Source organism: Entelurus aequoreus, linkage group LG07 (genome assembly GCF_033978785.1).
Source record: "Entelurus aequoreus isolate RoL-2023_Sb linkage group LG07, RoL_Eaeq_v1.1, whole genome shotgun sequence".
NCBI lineage: Eukaryota > Metazoa > Chordata > Actinopteri > Syngnathiformes > Syngnathidae > Entelurus > Entelurus aequoreus.
In genome coordinates, this window is record NC_084737.1 from 6,380,652 (window position 1) to 6,397,728 (window position 17,077).

At 40.0% G+C, this 17,077-nt stretch overlaps 2 protein-coding genes across 2 annotated transcripts; both read right to left on the reverse strand.

Annotated features, from left to right (window-relative positions):
- Positions 1-878: 878 nt before the first annotated feature.
- Positions 879-10,463, reverse strand: LOC133653251 (uncharacterized). Its single transcript, XM_062052332.1, has 4 exons — positions 10,058-10,463; positions 8,390-9,989; positions 6,999-7,174; positions 879-1,004 (listed from the first exon to the last, which is right to left on the reverse strand). Exons 2-4 carry the CDS (start codon positions 8,937-8,939, stop codon positions 879-881), a joined length of 852 nt encoding a protein of 283 aa, XP_061908316.1. The 5' UTR covers positions 8,940-9,989; positions 10,058-10,463.
- A 2,474-nt stretch (positions 10,464-12,937) lies between these two features.
- LOC133653329 (XK-related protein 7-like) lies at positions 12,938-15,872 on the reverse strand. Its single transcript, XM_062052496.1, has 3 exons — positions 15,733-15,872; positions 14,027-14,246; positions 12,938-13,742 (listed from the first exon to the last, which is right to left on the reverse strand). The coding sequence occupies exons 1-3, from the start codon at positions 15,851-15,853 to the stop codon at positions 12,938-12,940; spliced, it is 1,146 nt and encodes a 381-aa protein (XP_061908480.1). The 5' UTR covers positions 15,854-15,872.
- Positions 15,873-17,077: the final 1,205 nt, after the last annotated feature.

Consider the following 17,077-nt stretch of genomic DNA (forward strand, 5'->3'; position numbering starts at 1 on the left):
AGTTTCCTTATTTATTTATAACACCGTCAGACAAAAAAAAACCTTGCCTCCGCACACACACTGCACATACGACACACACACACACCCGCACACACACACACACACACACACACACACACACCCTAGTCTGCTATGTACATACTGTATAGACGCGATGAGTAAAAAAAAATCTTCATATACCAAAGACATGGCCACCGAGTGAGTAAACAATAGTGATTATAAGTATAAAACAAATACAAAAATAAACATAAATACTTGCATCAATCAACAGAATATTTCTTTTTCTAAAGTTATTCATAAATAATCACCACAACACCACAGGATTGGCCAAGCCCCGCCCACAACTTCTGTACAGTAGCTTATCATGTCTGACATGACGAAGGGGGGGGGCGACATAGAGTTTGCAGCACCATTAAGTTTCGTCACCACGGCGACATCTTGAAGCGTATGCGTCATGTGACCCCCCCCCCCCCTCCCCCTTAGATGGTTATGTACATTCTCCAAGATGGCAGTTCTTACTTTGAATGGTAGTTCCAGTGAAACATTCCACGTTTGTCCCAGCAAAGATGGCCGCCTTTTTAAACGGCGCCTTGTTTCCGTAACAACGACGCCGGCAGGAAACGATACTTTCAGACACCGCCCCCGTTTTTTTCCCCTTCTCGTCCTCCTGCTAAAATCATCCCGCCCCCCCCCATTAAGAACAACAAAAACATTTATCCACGAGTAGAAATTTGGTTCAAAAGAATCTGCTCAGGCTTTGCTACACGTCTTAAAATGACACCGGTCAGTTACAGACGTGGAAGCTGTCAGTTTGATCGTTTTTTTTTTGTTTTTTTTCCCCCTCAGCGACGATGCTAACCTAGTGTTGTGTTAGCACTTTAGCACGAGTCGAGTCCCACCGGGTGGACCCGGGCCTCGTCTGACCCCAGACTCACATGCCAGGATCCGTCCGTTTGGTAGGCGCATTCAATAATAATGTAGGCGATGATGTACAACAGGCTTCGCTACACGTCTTGAAAACAACCTGTCAGTCAGTTACAGACGTTGGTGCATTAAGTTTGAGGGGTTTTGTTTCCACCCTCCCCCCAGCTAATATGCTAACCTAGCATGACCTGGCTTGTTAAAATGTGGACGCCATGCTAGCATGCAGCTGGTATGGCCACGCTAGTCCCGCTAACATCTACGTCATGTCCGGCGTATATTTCGTGGAAATGTCGGCGGGATTTGAAACGGTACGACCTCAGCCGCATTTGGCACGGGTGTCGACTCTCAGGTAGCTTCGAAGGTGGCGGAACCGACGTCTGTTGAGGTTTCCGGTGACGGCGGTTCAAATTCCAAGCTCATTTAATGCTAATATTTACAACGACACGGAGCAGGCTTCGCTGCACGTCTCAAAATAAAGCCCCGCCTACCATTCACGGGTCGGTTACAGACGTCGGCGCATTAGGTTGGATGGCTTGGATTCGAACGCGCTAGAGCAGGGGTGTCAATGTGGTCAGAGGGCCCCTTGTAACAGCCAATAATGTATGAATTTGATTTCGTTAATAATTATATAACTTGTTTTAAGTAAAAACTTTACATTTACAACATTTTACTGTAAAATAGTAGGGTTTTTTTTTTTACAACATTTTGCAGTAAATGGAAAAAACCGTACCACTGTTGTTTTTTTTTTGACAGAAAAAGCTGGCAGGTTAGTTGCCAGAATTTTTGTGTCAAATTGATTTTGACCACATTATATTGGTCGTGGAAAAAACAGTACAAGTTCTTTTTTTATTCTGGCAACTTATCCGCCAGTTTTTCTAGCGTAAAAACAAATGTAGCGTCTTTCCATTTGCGGTAATACACCGTTAAAAAATAACAACCGTAGATTTTACGGTCCAAAACGGGCAGCTCAGTCAACAGAATTTATGGAAAACTCAGCAGATTATTATACATTTTAATTGTTTCGTTTAATTGTACCTTTTTGTTCATTTATTTATCTTTGCATAATAACACATTTGAATAAATTGTTATATTATTTCCAATGTTCCAATCGTTCTTTTGTGCATTCATTTATCTCTGTATTTATGAACAATGAAACACATTATTCCACATTTTAATACGTGAATTTTACGGTTTCAAATGTATTTTGTATTATTGCTCCATTAAACACATTATTCTACGTTTTAATTATTCGTGTAATTATTATTATTTATCTGTGCATTAATTGACAACTAAATACATGATCCCACTTTTTAATAATTTTATTATTATTTAAAATGTATTCAAATGCCCCTTTCTTCATATATTTATGTTTTCTTTTATGGGTAATCAAACACATTATTCTACATTTTAATATATTATTTCATTATTTCAAATATATTACATTTCGTTCATGTATTCATATTGACATTATAGGGCAAACATTTTAAGTAATTATTTTGTTCCTTAACTACCTTTATATTCAATTATTTATCTTAGCATTTATGGACAATTGAAGACTTTATTCCAATTTTTAACTAACCATTTTATTAATGTATTCAAATGCTCTCTTCTTCACTTACTTATTATGTCTTTTATGGATATCCAAAACAATCTACATTGTAATATATTATTTTACTTTTCCAAATGTCTTAAACTACCGTTCTGGCAGCTCAGTCAACAGAATTTTAACGCAAAAAAACAGTAGTAGTTTTTTTTCCCAATTTACGGTAATATGCTGTAAAGAACAACGTAACATTTTATTGACATTTTTATTCATTTGATGGGTAGTTTGCTGTAAAGTTAAGTATTTTTATTTAGACAAAAACATGTTTGGAAAGTATGATAATATACTGTAGTACTTGTTGGAATATTGGATACTATCAAAGTTGAAAAGGTATGCAATTTCAAGCAGTACATATATTTTTTACTGTCAAAATGAAAAAAAATAAATTACATTTATTAATTATATAACTTGTTTTAAGTAGACTGTCGATTTTACAGTAAAAACTTTACATTTATAAAATGTTACTGTAAAATAGTGTTGTTGTTTTTTACAACATTTTGCAGTAAATGGAAAAACCGTACCACTGTTTTTTGGTTGTTGGTTTTTTTTACAGAAAAAAACTGGCAGATTAGTTGCCAGAATTTTTGTGTTAAATTGATTTTTACAACATTATATTGGTCGTGGAGAAACAGTAAATTTATTCTGGCAACTTATCCGCCAGTTTTTCTAGCGTAAAAACAAACGTAGCGTCTTTCCATTTACAGTAATACACCCTTAAAAACAAGAACCGTAGATTTTACGGTCAAAAACTGGCAGCTCAGTCAACAGAATTTTAACGCAAAAAACAGTAGTGGTTGCTTTTTTTTCCAATTTACGGTAATATGCTGTAAAGAACAACGTACATTTTATTGGCATTTTATTCAGTTTGCTGTAAAGTTAAGAATTTTTATTTAGACAAAAACATGTTTGGAAAGTATGATAATATACTGTAGTACTTGTTGCAGTATTGGATACTATCAAAGTATGCAATTTCAAGCAGTACATATATTTTTACTGTCAAAATGAAAAAAATAAATTACATTTAGTGAGAAAATATGAAGTACTTTATTGGCACATATCATTTCCAGGTGTTTGCGGGCCAGATGAAATGATGTGGCGGGCCAGATCTGGCCCCCGGGCCTTGAGTTTGACACCTGTGTGCTAGCATAATGCTAACCTAACATTGTGGCGCGGGTAAAATGTGAGTGTAATGTTAGCACTCTAGCTCATATAGTCATGCTAGTGTTGCTAACGTTTCCGTTAAGGGGATTTCAAGTTTGACTGACAAATACAAATTGTACGACTTCCACGCTACCTGTTTACTTTAGTGTCGTAGCTCGCTGAACTGAAAAAAAACCTAATGTATACAATGACAGAGAGCAGGCTTTGCTGCACGTCCAAAAAAAACCCTCCAAAACGCCCCCGCCAACTATCCTTCAGTCAGTTACTGACAAAGAAAGTGTAAGTTTGAGGGTTTAGTGTTCAGCAACTGTGCTAACCTAGCATGACATCGCTGTTAAAACATGCGTTAGCACTTTAGCACCAGTTGTGTCCGAGCAGCTTGACTAAAGTCACCCTAACTTTGCCGCGCTTCACCTTACCAGCACCAAACCTGATGAGATGTTGTGCTATGGACTTGTAAACATTCGGACTTTACAATCTGCATTTTCCCCAAAACGCTCTAAATTGAGTTTTTATTTTTAGACGCGAACAAAAATTCAACTTCAGTTGTCTTTTCCAAAAATGTTTTTTTTTACCAAGAAACATTTCCCCTGAAGTTATCTTACAAATGTACATAGCCCCTAAAGGGACATGCGGGAATTTTTTTTTTAAATAATTGTTTATTTTTTTAAATTTTGTTTTAGACATGTATCTCGTGCACACAAGAAACTTTTTATAAAGTTATACAATTTTTAAAAAAAAGTTTTATACTTTTTTTTTTTTAGACATGTATCTCGTGCGCACGGAATAGTTTCTCTTGCGCACGAGATACATGTTTTTTTATTAAAAAAAAAAAAAGAATAATTATATATATATATATATATTTTTTTATACATGTCTAAAAAAAAAAAAAAAGTATTAAGTATTTTTAAATTTTATTTTTAGACATGTATCTCGCGCGCACGAGAAACTTTTTATTTAAAAAAAATAAGTATAATTATATATATATATATATATATTTTTTACATGTCTAAAAAAAAAAAGTATTAATTATTTTTTAAATTTATTTTTTAGACATGTATCTTGTGCGCACGAGAAAGTTTCTCGTGCGCACGAGATACATGTTTTTCTATAAAAAAAAAAAGAATAATTATATATATATATATATTTTTTTTATACATGTCTAAAAAAAAAAAAAGTATTAATTATTTTTAAAATTTATTTTTAGACATGTATCTCGCGCGCACGAGAAACTTTTTATTAAAAAGTAAATAAGTATAATTATTTATACATATATATTTTTTTTATACATGTCTAAAAAAAAAAAAGGATTAATTATTTTTTAAATTTATTTTTTAGACATGTATCTTGTGCACACGACAAAGTTTCTCGTGCGCACGAGATACGTGTTTTTCTATAAAAAAAAAGAATAATTATATATATATATATATTTTATACAAGTCTAAAAAAAAATAATTATTAATTATTTTTTTAATTTATTTTTAGACATGTATCTCGCGTGCACGAGAAACTTTTTATTAAAAATAAATAAGTATAATTATATATATATATATTTTTTATACATGTCTAAAAAAAAAAAGTATTAATTATTTTTTAAATTTATTTTTTAGACATGTATCTTGTGCGCACGAGAAAGTTTCTCGTGCGCACGAGATACGTGTTTTTTTTTTTTTTTTTAAAAAGAATAATTATATATATATATATATTTTTTATACATGTCTAAAAAAAAAAGCATTAATTATTTTTTAAATGTATTTTTAGACATGTTTCTCGTGTGCACGAGAAACTTTTTATTAAAAAATAAATAAGTATAATTATATATATATATTTTTTATACATGTCTAAAAAAAAAAAGTATTAATAATTTTTTTAATTTATTTTTTAGACATGTATCTCGTGCGCACGAGAAACTTTCTCGTGCGCACGAGATACATGTTTTTCTATAAAAAAAAAGAATAAATATATATATATATATATATATATATATATATATATATATATATATATTTTATACATGTCTAAAAAAAAAAGTATTAATTATTCTTTAAATTTATTTTTAGACATGTATCTCGCATGCACGAGAAACTTTTTATTAAAAAATAAATAAGTATAATTATATATATATATATATTTTTTATACATGTCTAAAAAAAAAAGTATTAATTATTTTTAAAATTTATTTTTTAGACATGTATCTCGTGCACACGAGAAAGTTTCTCGTGCGCACGAGATACATGTTTTTCTATAAAAAAAAGAATAATTATATATATATATATATTTTTATACATGTCTAAAAAAAAAAAGTATTAATTATTTTTTAAATTTATTTTTAGACATGTATCTCGCGCGCACGAGAAACTTTTTATTAAAAAATAAATAAGTATAATTATATATATATATATATATTTTTTTTATACATGTCTAAAAAAAAAAAATTAATTGTTTTTTTAATTTATTTTTTAGACATGTATCTTGTGCGCACAAGAAAGTTTCTCGTGCGCACGAGATACATGTTTTTCTATAAAAAAAAAAAGAATAATTATATATATATATATATATATATATATATATATATATATATATATATATATATATATATATATTTTATACATGTCTAAAAAAAAAAAGTATTAATTATTTTTAAAATTTATTTTTAGACATGTATCTCGCGTGCACGAGAAACTTTTTATTAAAAATAAATAAGTATAATTATATATATATATTTTTTATACATGTCTAAAAAAAAAAAGTATTAATAATGTTTTGAATTAATTTTTTAGACATGTATCTCGTGCGCACACGAGAAAATTTTTATTTAAAAAATTATATATATTATATATATTTTTTAAAAATAAAAACTTCATCGTGCGCACGAGATACATGTCTAAAAAAATAAAATAAAATAAAAAACTATTAAAAAAAATAAAAATTCCCCCATGTCCCTTTAGGGGCTCCGTACAAATGTAACCTTGCAAAGGATATTAATATTTACAATATTATTATTGATAATAATAATAATGTTGAGGACTTGAAGTGATTTTAGCACAATGCTGCTACATCCAGTAAGAAACAACTAAAGGGGAGCCTAAATACACATCACAAGTATTCCATTTGGAAACACACTTCTTTTTTTTCTCCAACAATGTAGGGACACACATCTTTTCTTTCCCAAAATTAAGAGAAAAAAAAAATGCCACACTTTTTATTTTTTGTTTCAAACCGGTATGGACAATTAGACTGTGGAGTGGGCGGGGCCACTCGTCACCTACGGTAACTACGACCTCTTCTACTAGCGTACATTTGTATTTACTGGACTGTACAACAGTGCGAAGCGGCTCGTGTGGGCTAACGCCGTCGCCTCGGCCACGTGACGCCAGGTCTGGACGAGCACTTCATCAAAGCCTCTCCTCGGGCGTTGAAGGTCGGAAGGACAAGCAATCACTCGGCCGGACCAATCAGCGGCTCTCCTCGTTTTCTTGGTGAAAACTGGGCCAGACAAAGACCACTTTGAACACAGTCGTGAGAAAACGAGGACACCCCGTGACGGTCGATGACAGTTCTAGCGCCCCCCTGTGGATTGTGTTGAAAATGCATTGTAAGACACGCTAGCATACATGTAGCGCAGATACCCTCAAAGTGTTATAATCATTAGAACGGGCGATGTTTTTCATTGCACACATTTTACACACACATCAAGTTATTCTGATTTATGGAGCTTGTCATTTTCATTGGGGGCCACATGGCAGTTGTGGTTGCCCTCAGAGAATATACCCTATTTTCCGGACTATAGAGCGCATCGGCATATAAGCCCATCCATCCATCTTCTTCCGCTTATCTGAGGTCGGGTCGCGGGGGCAGCAGCCTAAGCAGGGAAGCCCAGACTTCCCTCTCCCCAGCCACTTGGTCCAGCTCTTCCCGGGAGATCCCGAGGCGTTCCCAGGCCAGCCGGGAGACATAGTCTTCCCAACGTGTCCTGGGTCTTCCCCGTGGCCTCCTACCGGTTGGACGTGCCCTCAACACCTCCCTAGCTCCTCTCGATGGGGAGGAGCAGCGGTTTTACTTTGAGCTCCCCCCTGATGACAGAGCTTCTTACCCTATCTCTAAGGGAGAGACCCGCCACCCGGCGGAGGAAACTCATTTGGGCCGCTTGTACCCGTGATCTTATCCTTTCGGTCATAACCCAAAGCTCATGACCATAGGTGAGGATGGGAACGTAGATCGACCGGTAAATTGAGAGCTTTGCCTTCCGGCTCAGCTCCTTCTTCACCACAACGGATCGATACAGCGTCCGCATTACTGAAGACGCCGCACCGATCCACTCTTCCCTCACTCGTGAACAAGACTCCCAGGTACTTGAACTCCTCCACTTGGGGCAGGGTCTCCTCCCCAACCCGGAGATGGCACTCCACCCTTTCCCGGGCGAGAACCATGGACTCGGACTTGGAGGTGCTGATTCTCATCCCAGTCGCTTCACACTCAGTTGTGAACCGATCCAGTGAGAGCTGAAGATCCTGGCCAGATGAAGCCATCAGGACCACATCATCTGCAAAAAGCAGAGACCTAATCCTGCAGCCACCAAACCGGATCCCCTCAACGCCTTGACTGAGCCTAGAATTCTGTCCATAAAAGTTATGAACAGAATGGGTGACAAAGGGCAGCCTTGGCGGAGTCCAACCCTCACTGGAAACGTGTCCGACTTACTGCCGGCAATGCGGACCAAGTTCTGACACTGATCATACAGGGAGCGGACCAAGCTCTGACACTGATCATACAGGGAGCGGACCAAGCTCTGACACTGATCATACAGGGAGTGGACCAAGTTCTGACACTGATCATACAGGGAGTGGACCAAGCTCTGACACTGATCATACAGGGAGTGGACCAAGTTCTGACACTGATCATACAGGGAGCGGACCAAGTTCTGACACTGATCATACAGGGAGCGGACCAAGCTCTGACACTGATCATACAGGGAGTGGACCAAGTTCTGACACTGATCATACAAGGAGTGGACCAAGTTCTGACACTGATCGTACAGGGAGCGGACCAAGTTCTGACACTGATCATACAGGGAGCGGACCAAGCTCTGACACTGATCATACAGGGAGTGGACCAAGCTCTGATACTGATCATACAGGGAGCGGACCGCCACAATCAGACAGTCCGATACCCCATAGTCTCTGAGCACTCCCCACAGGACTTCCCGAGGGACACGACGGTGGAATGCCTTCTCCAAGTCCACAAAGCACATGTAGACTGGTTGGGCAAACTCCCATGCACCCTCAAGGACCCTGCCCAGAGTATAGAGCTGGTCCACAGTTCCACGACCAGGACCAAAACCACACTGTTCCTCCTGGATCCGAGGTTGGACTATGGTATCGCATCGTATTACTATTGTAAATCCCACTTACTTTTTTTAGGTGGTCTGTTTTAACGTTTTTAGAACTCTATCGGACATTGTGACTTTTGGTATTAGTGTTCCTGAACCCAAACACACATACTGTACAGCAGGTGTTTACAGCTAAATGTGTATGTATCATTCATACACATTGGCCCCCCAGACACATTTTTTTCTCTCAATGTGGCCCCCGAGTCAAAATATTTGCCCAGCTCTGCCGTAAACTACACACTACTGCCTCCTGGCGTCTTAAACTTGCAACTCAGTGTTATACCTTCAGATGAGACTGAGAAGTGTGGTAATGAAACAAGATCAACAACTGGACAGCAGTTATCGTGATCAGCTCATTTTTAAATGTCGCGATAAAAAAATTGACTTTATCGTCAACACATTTGCTATTTGTGAACACACACAGAAGTAGCAAAAATCGGTACCGTCAAGTACCGTATCCCTACAAGTTTCAGATGGGGTGTCCTCGTTTTTCACATGACATGACCCTAGTGACCGGAATATCAGATGCTGATTTGTCCCTGGAAAAAGTCCAAATAATACTAGGGGCCTAAAGATTTCTACATGCCAACTAGCAGGTGGCGCCAGAGAGCTTCTCTCTGAGTAAGTCAGAGATTTTCATTCCCGTCGATGACACACCTCTAGAAGGTGTTTGCTATAATTAGGGTACAGTGGAACCTCGTTTTACCATTGTACTAACTTTTCCATTTACCAACCACAGGCCGAATCCATATACACAAATAGGTAAGGATGATGTTCGAAACCGGTTGTTCGATAAGAAAAGAACCGATTCCATGGACTCGAATCCCTTTTTGAGAACCGGTTCCCGTTATCGAGGCCACTATAGTAAAGAAAAAGAGTTGGTTCTTTATTCGAATCCCTGGGAACGAATCCCTTCCCACAGGAAATGCCCTGTGGGACGGCAATGTTATGCCCATTTGATTGTAGACTCTTACTGACACCTTGTGGCGATATGAAAATACTACGCGTCAAATAGTTTGGGCACTTCCGGGTTGGCGACGTCAGTTCAGTTGATGAGACAATTGAGAAGTAGACAAGTTGTGTTAGCTTTTACAAGCATTGGAAAAGATAAGTCTGTAAGTAAACTGTTTAACTTGTTTATGTAACTCAATATTAAGGTGGAAAGTGGTTAAATTTGATACTAAGATGTTTATTGAAAAACGATTTTTGTGCACTGTTTCAATTGACGTTTTGAGGACTTAAAATGGCTGCCAGTCGTGTATTTCCACCATCGAAATAGTTTCAACACTCAGAAGTATTTGTTTGATGATAGTACTGTATATTTGTGTGAAGCTAATATTTACATATTGTGTATTAAATGTCAGTATGCTAATTTTAACACATAGCTTATACATTTGTCATTGTGTGTATTTCAGTTTAAAAATTTTTAAAAATAACAGTCCAGTGCAAGACAAAAGTAAAGATAGGAAAAGACAAAGCAAGATCAACCACAATAAAGAGCCTAAATGGATTAATCTGCTTTGGAACTTTATTAGACGTCTTGGATTGTTTGTTAGCTGTCTGCCTGTGTGTGTAGTTAGTATGTTCCAATAGCAGCAGAAGTGCACTTTTTGGAGAGCTGTATTATTTTCAGTTTTGTGCCCAAGGGACTGATTTTATTTAACACTATATTATTATTTATACACCTATAGTGATCACAGAGACAGGTTGTTTTTGTGTTACTGTATATATTTGTTTTTCTGAAAAATCCCACTTAATGTACTTTGCGTAACAACAGTCAATATTTTTTTTATTTTTTTTTTAGGGGGGGTAACAGTCAATATTTATTTATGTATTTTCTTTTCTTTCTTTCTTATAAAATAAAAGTGAGCTTTTGTTAAACCAAATATTGTGTTTTTTTCCATATACAACAACCTATCTGGATTCGATAAGAGAATCGATAAGGAATCGGTTCGATAAGAGGATTCGATAATGGGCTCGAACTCGATAATTTCTTATCAAACATCATCCCTACAAATAGGTGTACGACCCTTGTCTCATTCAGTGAGCACTGCAGTGCTGTCGTTAGCTTCAGTGCTAAGTGCTACCATGTGTGCTTTTTGAAATGTTTACAAGCCTTTTAATTTTTATTTTTTACAGCATTTTTCTAGTTTTGCAAGCTCAATATGAGTCCGAAGAAAGCAATGGACAAGCGAAGTGTGGTTTGGAACAGTCAGGAAGTATCCACAGCGTTGTCAACACCGTCACCCGTACGCCTCTTCCCTTCTGCTGCAAACCAAGAAGTTGAACAAAAAAGGTGAAGTAGATTTATTTTTTATTCCTAAATATTGCAGCGACCTGGCTTTTAAAGTTTAGGAGTTTTGTGCGTTCAAATGGTAAGTGCACCACAGGGCTAGTGACAGTGTACACGTGGGCGCAGTTCAGCTTGTTTTTGCTGTTTTGGTTTTGTTATTGCATACAAAGTTTTATTTAACATCACCTCCTTGTTATGTTAGTTTGATATGTGCAAAGTGTACAAACCTCTACTCCAAAAATGTAACGCGGCAATAAAAAGGCTGACCAAACAAAACATAAGTCGTGGTCACGGACGGTGGCGTTTTAGTGAATTACTGAGGAATTTGTGAAAAATACAAAATGAAATGCCGTAAACGTGTTAGCATAGCAAGCTTCATTAAATTTCGATAGCACGTAAAAAAAAAACATGCATGAAAACACTCCTACAGACGTCACACATGGGACGGTTGAGTAAGTAAGAATTGTTTTAGTTATATTGTAAAACCCAAAAAATGTTAATTGGAGTGATGAATGAAGAGTCTTACGGACGACTTAGAAGACGGAACGCCAATGGTACGTCCGTACGTAAATGGACTTTTGTTGAGGATGGAACACATGATTCATGTTTACATTGTTCCTTATGGAGAAAGTGGCTCAAATATACAAATATTTCTATTTACCGACCCTGTTCAAGAACCTATTAAGTTTGTAAATCAAGATTCCACTGTACTGCCGATCAACAAAGTCGTCAATAACTGCCCATCAGCCAATAAAAAAGGTCATATTACTACAATCTACCGCTTGACCTAAATGGTATTTCGAGAAAGAGTGGTCGTCTTATATTCGGGTAAATAGGATACCAAGACCGAAGCCCAATTTTCACCAAAACTTAAACTCTAGAATCTTTGACACTGCCTGTTAAATCCGGCATTTTCCCACCTTCTTTCCAGGTGGCTGCTCTGTATGAACCACGCTAACACGGAATGAGTGGCGCAAATGAAGTCCTACCTCGGACATTTGGCCTATCAGAGCGGGACGCCGCCTGTTTGAAAGGGAATCTTCTCCCACCCTTTTGCGGTGAAAGCAACCGTTGCTGTCCCGGGGGTTCGTCGTATTAATTTTCCGATTGGCGGATGTTATGTCGCGTGTAAAAGGCAAAGGCGATAAATGTACCGTGTGAAAGAGGCTATTGTTTCAGTCAGCGCCACAATAATTGCATGTCCCGTCAAAACGGCCTTAAGAGTCTTTCGCTTCAAGGGTGGTCTCCACGGTTCCGAGGCTCATGTTCATGAAGCATCTCGTTAATCTCTTCCTGACAGTCTTGTCGGTCCCACGATGAGAGATTAAGTTTCTCACCGACCAACATTTCAATCCGACCAAGATTATCCGACTCCCTCGTCGGCTCAGTGATGCCCTTTCATCTCGAGACGGGTCGATCCCGGCCACAGATTGCGCTTCACATTATACAATCGAGTTTGACGGCCATTTTTTGGTGGAAAAAAACTGTTCCCTGTCTCCTGGCGTAGGGAGTGCACACGGTCTAAGGCTGAGCCTTGATCCTAGACTTTGTTTCCAAACTGAAAATCTTAAACCGTAGTCTCGTACTCAAGCACCTCCTTACTGCCCATCATGCTACTCCTGTACTGTATCCTGGGACTGACCGCCGATGTGGTCTCCAGAAGGAGAATGGTCTTGCGGAGACGCCGGTCGATAAAGTGGGCATCCCAGGCCGGATATCGCTTCCTCGGAAGGTCAATCCGGATCACAGGTCCCTCTTGTGAGGAGGAGGTCCTGTGAAGGAGTGCCGGAGAGGATGAAGGAGACGGACGCACCTGAAAGACTGGCAGGCAACTGTCCCGATCCCTCTCCCTGTCCCTTTCCTGCTCCCCTGGAACCATGTCCCCCGTGTCTTTAGTCCTGGGGAGAGTCCTGGGAGGACTGGTGATCACCATATCTGTTTGCGAGCCTTGAGATGGGGTGAGGCAGGCATCGATGACACCCGCCACCCCGCCTGCGCCCACCATGCCCTCATCTACACACCCTGCCCAGTTTGTGCCCAGGACTGGCCCGTCTGGGTGCAGCCAGCAGTAGTAGACCAGCATGAAGAACGTCCCCAGGGCGAAGCTGCAGGCCACCAGGCACACCACCACCAGGGCGTAGGAGTCGGAGGTATGCGGGCCGCGGTACGTGTACCAGGCGGCCGTCAACGCCACGTTCTCGGCCAGCGTCACGGCGTAGTAGACGGTCATGCGGAGGCGGCTAGGCCCTTCCTTGACGTTGAACCAGCAGAAGATGTAGATGATACCCACCACCATGTTGTAGATTATTTCCTCCCACTTGGACATGCAGAAGTCTGTCTCGCCTTGGATGATCCAGAAGGTCATTATACACCTTGAAAGACCAAAATATCATTGGATACTTGTTTATATTGGCAAATGTGGAGTTTTAGACTGCAATATTGTTCAATTATAGACACTTAATACGTATGCTTAGCTTGTGCGCTATTGTGTGCTTAGCTGTTGTGCAGCTGCTAGTTCCTATCATGCTTACCTTTTGTAAATGACTTGACTGAAATACAAGAAAAGACCAAACTTGCGTGCTTATTGGAGAACCGATATCTGATGTCAATATCGGATCAGGACATATTGTTGTGCTTCTGACAGAATGTGTCTTACCAGTGACTGACGATGAAGATTCCAAAGTAGAGCTGGAAGACTGAGGCGAAGAGGGCGAAGGCCACGGTCCTGGCCCCTATGGTGAACAGGTGCCACAGGATCTGGGCAATGACAGCCTTGTAGGACATGGGCAGCTTGTCATCACGCGAGTCCCTCAGAACCTTCTGGTAGGACGCGATCATCCAGGCCAGCGACACCAGAGAGGCTGAGGCCGACAGACCTGCGCCGAAACACCACACGGACCTAACAATTTATGCAAGAAAGTACTATCCAACGGTCAAGATGATAGGTTATGGTTGAGATAGGATTTAGCGGATTATGGTTGGGGTTTAAGACTATGTGTCAGTGTATGTGTAGGGGTTATGAGGATTGGTTCGGTTGACTCTGAGTTAGTGGTTTGATTATAAAATCAAGGTTAGTGGTAGGCTTTTAATACTCTGTCCTTATTTTACAACACCTTGTACGGGCATGACGTTTTTAACCACCATTCAAAACTTCGAAGGTACGGTGAGGTCCGAAATGTACCCAAATTGGGCCCACCTCTGTACTCCTTGGACACATTTCGGAACTTTTGGAGTCATAGAGGGCTTTGGAAGTAAGTCCTTTTTGGCAGAGCACTGGGAACTTTCGGAGTGAGATAATGCTTTTGGAGGAAACCTGGAACTTTCAGGGGTTAAGTTCAGGGATGCTTTCTCACCAGAGAAAATCCGAGGTCTCAGGCTCCCCCAGGTTTCGGTTAGGATATGGGGTAGGTTAAGGTGCTACGGGAGAAGTGACTTTAGAATTACAGAATGGTTAGTGGTTGAAGTTAGAGTTTTGTTTGGGGTGAGGAGGGTTATATTTCCTGTTAACCGTTTTTATGCACCCTTCTAATTATTTTTCCGTTGTCCTTTAATAAGAAATCCTAATTCTCCCAACATCAAACTTAGGAATCCATAACCAGGAGCTTTCCAACAACATTTGGTTCCTGAACTTTTAAACTCAGCTACCCGCGAGTGTCTCACCTTGCAGCGGCAGTACGCCGTTTCAGTGGCTCATGATGCTGAGCTGGAGGACCAGCTGTGGCGCCGACTTCAGAATTGGTTCCGTAGACTTTGAGTTAGTGGTTTAAGAATAAAGTCATTGTTAGGGGTAAGCTGTTCACACTCTGTCCTTATTTTACAACACCTTGTACGGGCATGACGTTTATAACCACCATTGAAAACTTTGATGGTACAGTGAGGTTCGAAATGTACCCAAATTGGGCTCACCCCGGTACTCCTTGGACACATTTCGGAACTTTTGGAGCCACCCAGGGCTTTAGAAGGAAGTCCTTTTTGGCAGAGCACTGGGAGTTTTCGGAGTGAGACCTGGAACTTTCAGGGATTAAGTTCAGGGATGTTTTCTTACCAGGGAATACTGCTTGTATCCAAGAAAGTCAGAGTCTCAGGCTCCCCCCAGGTTTCGGTTAGGATTTGGGGTAGGTTAAGGTGCTACGGGAAAAGTGACTTTAGAATTACACAATGGTTAGTGGTTGAGGTGAGGGTTTCGTTTGGGGTTAGGAGGGTTATATTTTTTAAGAACCGTTTTTATGCACCCTTCTAATTATTTTCCTTGAATAAGAAATCCTACTTCTTCCAACATCAAACTTAGGAATCCACAACCAGTAGCTTCCTAACAACATGTGGACCATGAACTTTTAACTCAGCTACCCGCGAGTGTCTAACCTTGCAGCGGCAGTACGGCGTTCCCGTGGATCATGATGCTGAGCTGGAGGACCAGCTGTGGCGCCGACTTGAGGAAAGCTTCCAGGAGGCGGAGCATGGTGATGTCTGCGCTCTCAAACATCAGCCGCCAGTGGAATCGGTGGCGGGAGTCGTCGCCGTGCCAACGACTCTGGGCGCCCAAGTAAAGGGCGTGGATGTACCTGAAGGGAGACGGAAGAGTTGTGAAGGACACTAAAATGACTCATCCGTACCAATTTTTAGTAACCATTTGTCACCAAGTAATAGGAAAGCAAAAGGGGCGGAGCTTGACACAGTAAAGTGAATTGAATACAAATGGCACAAATAAGAAGAATAGGAGGCGAGAACAGAAGATAATCTTCCCCCAAAGGTGGAAGCATACAGTCCAAGAGTCAAAGAGTGATGCCCTTTCTCGCTGGCACTCATCGAGGGCGGACGTTCCCCTTTCCTCTCCCTGATCTGTCCTGCTTGCTTCTTTGTCTTGTCTTAACTTTCTTGTTGCCTCTTTTTGCACTGCTCTCCAAATCTAAACATTGGAGCTAATTACCTGTCCTCAACAAAATTGACAAGATCTTGGGTTGGGGAGAACCTGCTTGTCTTGACGGAGCGGTTGTTGCTGGACACACCACGGACTCTTGGGAGAAGAAGGAGTGCCTGGCGACCCGTACAGTTGAGGACGTGAACATTTCCACCTATTCCGAATTATGACAAGAGGACATCTGCTGATTGGAGTAAGCGTTGCTCTGGTTTGTCGACAAATTGGAAGTTGCTGGCAGTCTTCAAAGTACCCCAAAGTTGCCACAAATGATTGGAGGATGCGGGAAGAACTGTGGACACTTTGTGATTTGGATAACATCGGACTGTCTACCCTGCAGGATGAGTTTGAGGGCCAGTAATAGACAATTTAGAGTGAAAAGCAGATTTTATTTCCACTCGCATACAAAACATTCTAGCTTGGATTGTTTCCAAGGCTTCGAGACTCTCCTGGACTTTGGACTGACTGGCGGCTGCAAGAACACCAAGGTCGCGGAACAGAGACACGAAAGAGGCTTACACACACACATGCATCCACAAAATTGTACGCCACACACACATACTGTCAGGTTCAAACACCGAACTATCTATTAAACAAAGACAAGAAGCAAGGAATCAAACAGAGACAGGATTCAATCTAGCTCATGAGGAGAGCCCGTGCACTTGTACCCTCGTACAATGTCGCCCCGCCGCTCTGAGGAGGGAGCTCCACGCCTCCTCATTTATTTGGGCATTTCCTGATTACATGGCTGCAGCTGTTTCTAAGGGGGGGGGGGGGGGGGGGGGGGTCGTA

What these genes read in the sequence shown, in the direction of transcription:
- LOC133653251 (XM_062052332.1), bottom strand. Translation starts at nt 8,939, where the DNA reads ATGTGCTTTGTGGACTTGGAGAAGGCATTCCACCGTCGTGTCCCTCGG. An exon ending in CTTGGTCCGCATTGCCGGCA is followed by an intron (nt 7,175 to 8,389) that starts GTAAGTCGGACA and finishes TGTCTGGCCCAG; the next exon opens with TTTTCACCAAGAAAACGAGG. An exon ending in TCGCACTGTTGTACAGTCCA is followed by an intron (nt 1,005 to 6,998) that starts GTAAATACAAAT and finishes CAAGACGTGTAG; the next exon opens with CGAAGCCTGTTGTACATCAT.
- LOC133653329 (XM_062052496.1), bottom strand. Translation starts at nt 15,853, where the DNA reads ATGTTTGAGAGCGCAGACATCACCATGCTCCGCCTCCTGGAAGCTTTC. An exon ending in CGCCGTACTGCCGCTGCAAG is followed by an intron (nt 14,247 to 15,732) that starts GTTAGACACTCG and finishes GTTTCGGCGCAG; the next exon opens with GTCTGTCGGCCTCAGCCTCT. An exon ending in ATCTTCATCGTCAGTCACTG is followed by an intron (nt 13,743 to 14,026) that starts GTAAGACACATT and finishes TGGTCTTTCAAG; the next exon opens with GTGTATAATGACCTTCTGGA.